At 43.0% G+C, this 7,500-nt stretch overlaps 1 protein-coding gene across 3 annotated transcripts in view; it reads right to left on the bottom strand.

Annotated features, from left to right (window-relative positions):
- Nucleotides 1-7,500, bottom strand: part of LOC122265589 (uncharacterized) — a 10,169-nt gene that overhangs the window by 641 nt on the left and 2,028 nt on the right. For all 3 annotated transcript variants that reach the window (XM_086543326.1, XM_086543328.1, XM_086543327.1), the window contains exons 2-6: nt 3,678-3,871; nt 3,436-3,551; nt 3,144-3,300; nt 2,533-2,704; nt 1-1,424 (exon numbers count right to left, since the gene is read on the bottom strand). The exon at nt 1-1,424 is cut by the window's left edge and continues 641 nt beyond it. In XM_086543326.1, coding sequence (XP_086399452.1) covers nt 817-1,424; nt 2,533-2,704; nt 3,144-3,300; nt 3,436-3,551; nt 3,678-3,871 — 1,247 coding nt within the window. In that variant the 3' untranslated portion in view covers nt 1-816. The remainder of the gene's footprint in view (nt 1,425-2,532; nt 2,705-3,143; nt 3,301-3,435; nt 3,552-3,677; nt 3,872-7,500) is intronic.

The raw sequence follows: 7,500 nt of genomic DNA, 5'->3' as shown, positions 1-7,500 counted from the left end.
TGAACATTTTCTGTGTCGTTTCTGGACTTTGGCACGAGGGAATTCATTTGCATCCTTCACGCAGTCAATTGTTGTGATAGACAGTCTGACGTAATTTCTATGGCAAAGCACATCCATCATGGAGTATAGTTATACGTCTGCTTCAGAACTGTGATATGTGGAACAATATCAGAAAAAGAGTTTATAACAATGTTACACTATGGTAAAAAATAGGATATATTTTGTTACATAACTTATAGGAACATCCTAAATTAAATATCTTTGGCGTCTATAGTCATACAACATAACGATAATTGGAAAAAAACGTTAATGAGACTTTTCGAGAAGGTTCTCAGGGTGAGGAGGTGCTAACTTTGTGACACTGGCGACACTGCGGCACTACCCTACACTGTCACTGGCCTTGCGCTCTGCCGCTCTCCCGGTCCTTCACAGTTACCCTCCGCAGGGCCAAGGGAATGTGTGTAGCCCTCATGCCCAAGGGAGCAAGTGCACCATATCAGGGCCAAAGAGGAATGTATCTGCCCGTTGAAGGATAGGGACACCATCTCGCCTATCCGTCACTGGTGGCACTCTCCCCGGCACTGTTGCGGGTCGCGGCACCTCCTCCGTCACCCGCAGGCACTGGCGAGGGAAGAGGCACTGCTGGGGTCACACTTAGAAGTCCTGCTTCGCTTCGGGTGAACCGCCTTCGTGGTCCCTCACTGGAGAACCGTGGGCCGTCCTGCAGCAGAGCGGGCCACACTCACGCACCGGGCCTCACTGGACCAGGCCACAGTAACACTAACACACAAGGGCGCGGCCAAGCTGATGGGGCCATCACACGTCCTTGTCCATGAGTGGGCGGGGCTCCGGGCGGTGGGGCTCAGGTCGGGCGAGCTCGTGGCGGGGCAGGTCACGGGGCAGGTCGCGGGTTAAGTCTGGTCGCAAGGCCTCGGGGCGCGTGATTTCTGGTCGTCCCAAGTCGTGTCTGGAGAGGTCGTGCCGCGAGAGGTCGTGGACGAGGGGGGCGGGGGCGAGGAGTCCTGCGGTGGTGACGTCAGAGAGGGAGACGGGGGGGAATCCCGCGGCCAGGGACTTGGTGTACGAGTAGGAGAGGAGGCTCTCGCCGACGCTGTGGGGGATGTACGGGTAGGACGTGTGGGGGAAGAGCGGGCGGGAGTAGGGCGAGCCCTCCAGGTGGAGTCCTCGGGCCATGCCGCCGCCCAGCATCTTGCCTGCCCCGCCGCTCAGGCTGCTCAGGCTGCCCGTGCTGCCACCACCCAGGCCGCCTGAGGTGGCCATGTCAGCCAAGGACCAAATGCGGGGCTTGGGCGCGACGTCCGTGGGCGGCGCACCGGGGGAGCCGGCGCCCGGGCCGCCCGTGCCCGCGCTGGTGCGCCCTCCGTCGATGTCCTTCTTATCCTTCTCGCTGTCGCTGAATATAACTGTTGGGAGAAACGAAAAACAATAATTAGTAAAATGAATAAAAGGAAATTGCAATTTTATAAACGTATACATAAACACACACACATACGCGCGCGCACACACACACACACACACACACACACACATATATATATATATGTGTGTGTGTGTGTATGTATGTATTTATGTATGTATGTGTATGTATATATATATATATATATATATATATATATATATATATATATATATATATATATATATATATATAAACATATACATATATGTGTTTGTGTATAAATATATGTGAATATATATAAATATATATATATATAATATGATATAATAAAATATATTATATATATGTCTGTATATATATATATATATATATATATATATATATATATATATATATATATATAATATATATATACATATACATATATGTGTTTGTGTATAAATATGTGAATATATATATATATATATATATATATATATATATATATGAATATATGAATATTTAATATACATATATATATATATATATATATATATATTAATATATATATATATATATATATATCACATCACCTGAATATATATATATATAATATATATATATATATAATCAATATATATTACATATATATATATATATATATATATATATATATTATATATATATATATATATATAATATATATATATATATATATATATATATATATATATATATATATAATATAATATATATAATATATATAATCATATATATATATATATATATATATATATATATATTATATATATATATATATATATATATATATATATATATATATATATATATATATATATATATATATATATATATATATATATATATATATATATATATTCATTCTCTATTCTGCAGTGTGAGTAAGAATGTGTTGTCACTACGATGCTACAAACAAGGGGCTCTGACAAGTTTATCCACACTTAAGAGGCTTCCTCTGTTGTCGCTTACGTATGTGTCGACTTAAATAAGCTTTAAAGGCATCGAATGTTGCCAAGGCTGTCATTACCATTCACGAACTGGACGAAGTGAAAACAAGGAAGTAGAACAAAGATCAATCAACAATAACTCACCATCTTTGTCCTCTTTTTTCTCGTCGTCGTCCTTATCATCCTTATCATCGATCTTATCATCGTCCTTGTCATCGTCTTCATCGTCATCTTCGTCAGTTTTGCTGCGGGGTTCCCAAGTCATCTTGTTCTCCTTCTTCAGGCGACGGCGCGCATTAGCGAACCAAGTGGATACCTGCGAGACAGAGAAGAGACACTGATCAACAACTGCAACATCATGGATCCGGTACTACTGCAACCCTAGTAGTGCTCCTTCCCTCCTCCCCCTCCCCCCTTCCTAACCACCATGTCCTGCACTTTTGACTCCGAAGCTTTGCATTATTCACACCTTAACTGCTAATCCCTAAGCTTCAGCGAGTTGCCTCCCATTTGTGACGCTTCACTTGCTCGTTTGCATCAGAAGGTTGTCGCCACAGGCTCTGGCCCTTGCGACACTTAATCTTGACGATGTCCGAGCCCTATTCCCATTCGCTCATAGAACATACAGAAAACAACAAACTATATAACCCCTAGAGAAAGACAATAACTGAGTACCTTAACTAAATCTATTAAAGCTCGAGTTTAAATACCTATTCTAAATCCACCGAGTAAAAGCAAGTCTCGACGGGGCTTACCTGCGTCAGAGTCATCTTGGTGATGATCGCCAGCATGATCTTCTCGCCCTTGGTCGGGTAAGGGTTCTTCTTGTGCTCGTTCAGCCACGCCTTCAGCGTCGCCGTGGCTTCCCTTGTGGCATTCTTTCTTCGAGCGGCGTCGAGTCCTACTCCATATCTACAAGAGGAAGATGAGGTACGTGAGGACCAATTCGCACTATGTTAAATATCGATATAAACCGATAATAATATTAACAATAATAACTACGGAATGGACATAAAGCCATGCAGTTGTGAGGTAATTCACACTTACCCAGCAAACGGGTAGGACGCGAGGGCGGTGTCGTAAGGATAGTACACGGATGGATAAGGCCAGGTCGGGGCCATAGGAGAGGCCGCCAGGGAGTCCTTCAGCTCCAATCCTGCCGCCTAATAGAGAAGAAAAAATATTAATTAATATACATTTACATGATGCGTTCTAGAATAATGTATTTGAGGGCCATGCCATGAGATATCGTCAGGATTTAAACAGTTCGGAATCAAATAAAAACTTACCGTCGGTGAGTAAAAGGCGGACTGTTCCCCGCCGAGGGTAGGGAGGGGGTAGGGTGTGGGCTGGTCGGGATACGCTGCCGGGGAGTACATGACTGCCAGATGGGCGTGTGGGAGAGTGGGCGTAGGTGCTGAGACCGTAGGCGTGGTAGGCGTGGCACTCAGCTGGGAGCTGCTAACCAAAGGGGTCATCCAATCTGGGGGAAAAAGGAAATAGGGACTGTTAAAAAAAATAATAAAATAAATCGTAAAAAAAATACGATAATATGCATTATAAAGAATATAATAACAACAACAATCTCAATAATAACATCCCATCAAAAACAATATTAAAAAAAAAAAAAAAAAAAAAAAAAATCCACACCGTAATGGAAACCTCCCGTACAAATAGAGAAATATAGATATCCAGTCCCACCGACGCAGCCAGTGCTAAATCCCACACATCACCCTCCCGAAAAGAGACGCAATCATCAGAATCATGCCCGGGACTCCTCTCGAGATAAATCCACCTTCGAGTGGAATAAATCTCCGGCGGAATAGAGGCTGGTCGTCCCCTCCAAGACCTTCCCAAGGAGTCTCCCGAGCCAATAAATTGCTCCGCCTTGTTGGACTTGACAGCAAACTAGCTACAACAGAACCCCGGATAATGTAATCGCAACTTAGAGTAATCCTTTCCAGTTATGCCTCCAGAGTTCAGGATCCTGATAAATCCCTCTGTTGCTGGATTCTGGATTAAATGCTGAATGGCTCGCGCGAGTTGTGTGTTGAGTCTAAGGCTAGCGAATGATATTAAACCAAGAATATATCGCTGAATATACGAATCAATTCGAAAAGCATATGAAATATAATTGAGTGGAATTTTAAAACTAATTTCTGATTACTCCAATCTCAAAATTAAATTGCAGTACATCAGCATATTTCAGCCTTAAAGATCTGGGATAAATGTAATTAAAACCTACGGAATAGGAAAAATTACTCATAAGTATTCCAATTAAAACCCCCAAGCAAAGATCGGGACATCATTTGCAAGCGGACGCGCAAGCCCCAGCTCCCTGGCGACGCGGCGGCTGAAGTGATACTTCTGCGCCGCGGACGGAGGCTGATCGCACCAATAACCGACGATTACACGAGATATTTAGATGTCTTCTGAGATAAGGGCACAAAAGTCCTTTCCGCGTCCTCCATTAGCACCTCGAGTCGTAAACCTGAGGGCCAGCGCTTTTCTGTTTTTTTGAGGGAGTCTCGTCGGGACCTCAAAGTTCGAAGTTAATTTAATCGACATTTTTTTAGAGTCAGTGTGGTTTGCGCTGAACAAATGCTAGTTTTATGGTTCGCCATGACTAGAGGAAGCGCGTTCCATTTGCAATTGGTGATCAGATAATCGTCTATGTGGCATTTGGCAAAATGATACCGCAAAACCCCTTCGGGTCATGATGAAGCATCGGTAATCACCGACTATCAATGACTCTACTGGTTATAAACAAGGGAATAACAAGAAACCGCCGCCGATCCTGTTTGAAGACTACTCCGATGCCGCCATAAAGTTTTTGAACCTCCAGGTCGCAGGGTCAAGTGCGCCTAGACCTGCTCAAAGGGCGCCCGCCTCCCCGCCCTCCCTCAAGCTTGTAATTAACCAGTTAGCACATCTGCCGGTAGTTTCCAGGAGGATTTTCCAGGCTACTGTTTGCCTCGGGGGGTTCGGGGGATGGCGGAGGAAGGGGCGAGGATGGAAGAGGCAAGGATGGAAGATAGAAGACAAGGGTCTGATGATGCCGTCCCTGGGATGATGATAGCGTATGGGGATGGCAGTAGCGGCGATATAGAAAGAGCTGGGGATGAATGGGTGAAGATGCTCTGGCGGCGACGATGCTGTGACCCGAGCGGCGGTTTATGATAATTGCAATTAATATAACATCGTGAATATATGCTTTTGTGACTTGTGATTTAAAGGACAATTTCTAGTTGATTTTATCATTTGTTTTTGTTTATTAGAGCACTACTTATGTTCCATAAATAAGCAATGCTTACTTTCAACCAATGACGTTAAGTTCGAAATGAAATATATAATCAAAATTATTAAACAGATTTTGGGGGTTTCATCCTGCCTAAATATGGTTCAACCTGTAATAACAATGAATAAATTCATTACCCTAATTACTGGCGGAACAGAATCCTCTACATCATTATAAATGTAAGAGAAATTAACATTGATGTTTACTGTGATCCATTTAATGTGACGATTGCGCTAATTAGTTATATGAAAATACTAATAAAGCAATCGCGCAATCATTTTTCACATCTAATTATCAGTGATATAAATTGCGAAAGTTTCTAAAACAACGTGAACTTCTGGATCAAAAGAATCAAATAACAAAATCTACAAAAAAGATAAATGGAAAGCGTTCCAGCTCCCCTCCAAAAAAATGGCTAAAAAATAGCCAATTAAAACAAAACTAAACCATACGGGGCCCAAACATAAACTGTGACAATTACCAGAACAGGCGGGCGGTAATGGGGAAACAACGCAGTTAAATCTCCGCCCTTCTAATTTACATATAAACAACTATCCCTTCTGATCACTCATGCTCTCCGACCAGCGCGGCGGAATGGGGTGGGGAGGGGGGAGGGAGGGAGGGAGGGGAGAGGGGCCTGAAGGGGTAAAGGGAAATGGGGAGGGAAATATCGCAGGCAGCAGGGGGAGGGGAGGAAGGGGAGGAGGAAGGGTGAAGGGTGTATACCAAATTGGAGATTAAGTTTGGAAATTACCAGGGATGCTTCGCCAGACTATATGACAAGCGGATCAGATTTGACTTTAAACCCAGACTGAATGATGCTGTGCCTTCGGCGAGGCGGTGCCAGCAGCCTCCGTCGGCCCACTCGCTTAGGCGTGTCAGAGGAGTTATAATTTGGGTGCGAAATCTTTAGTGTGAAAGATATTTCTGACCTGCATGTATGAATGTATTACCATATGTTATTAATAGACAGAAGTCCAATCTGGTCAGCTGTTCATCGATGTGTTCATCATCGAACTCTTTTGTTAGATATTGATGATACTAACAAACTGAACGTCATGACTCGGCTGTGGATGGTTCATTCTCAGCACTCAGGGAAAATTTAGTAAGTGTTAGCGCTCCGCCGCGACACAGGCGACGTGCCCTGCATAATCGCGGCTGTGTCGGCCCGTCTCGCATTTAAATGAGTTGTTCGTAGTCTTGGAACTACCGCCTCGATAATTTTACCGTGGATAATTTGATGTGTACTCTGACTGCTTTCTGCCCATCTTTCGCCCCTCGTTTAGCTCAAACCAATCACCCTGATAACTTGCGACAGTTTCAGTACATGATTATTTCAAATGATTGCGATGAAAGTTCAGCAGGTGTTCTGATCAATTCAGTGCTCGAACGAAGGTAAGCTTCGGCAAAATGCGATGGCAACAGGAAAAATATGACTGATGAGGTTTGTAATTGGCGCTGTACCTGGTCGATTTCCGTGGCATCTCTGCGCGACAACGAAACTTGGAAAACGAAAACCCTAGACTTACGACGCCTTACCGCGGCGGAGAGAACCTACTAAGATTTTTCAGTTGACTGGCTCTATTTACAACATCATTGGACCTCTGTTGTCCTATGGTCCTACATTAAATCACCAACCTGGTTGATCTAGTATGCCAATATAGTTATACACCGTTAAAATAATTAAACATGATTGCAGTAATAATTAGACTAGGTGTAACACTTGAATGTTTATTAATATTTATAGATACGAAATCATGCTCTTTGAACATCATTAATATACAATTACGGATGTTTTTATTCGTTATTCAACA

Source organism: Penaeus japonicus, unplaced genomic scaffold, assembly GCF_977035675.1.
Source record: "Penaeus japonicus unplaced genomic scaffold, GWHDUDI00000001_assembly GWHDUDI00000013, whole genome shotgun sequence".
NCBI classification, from domain to species: domain Eukaryota; kingdom Metazoa; phylum Arthropoda; class Malacostraca; order Decapoda; family Penaeidae; genus Penaeus; species Penaeus japonicus.
The sequence above is the reverse complement of the archived record's forward strand: the minus strand, read 5'-3'. Positions and strand labels throughout refer to the sequence as shown.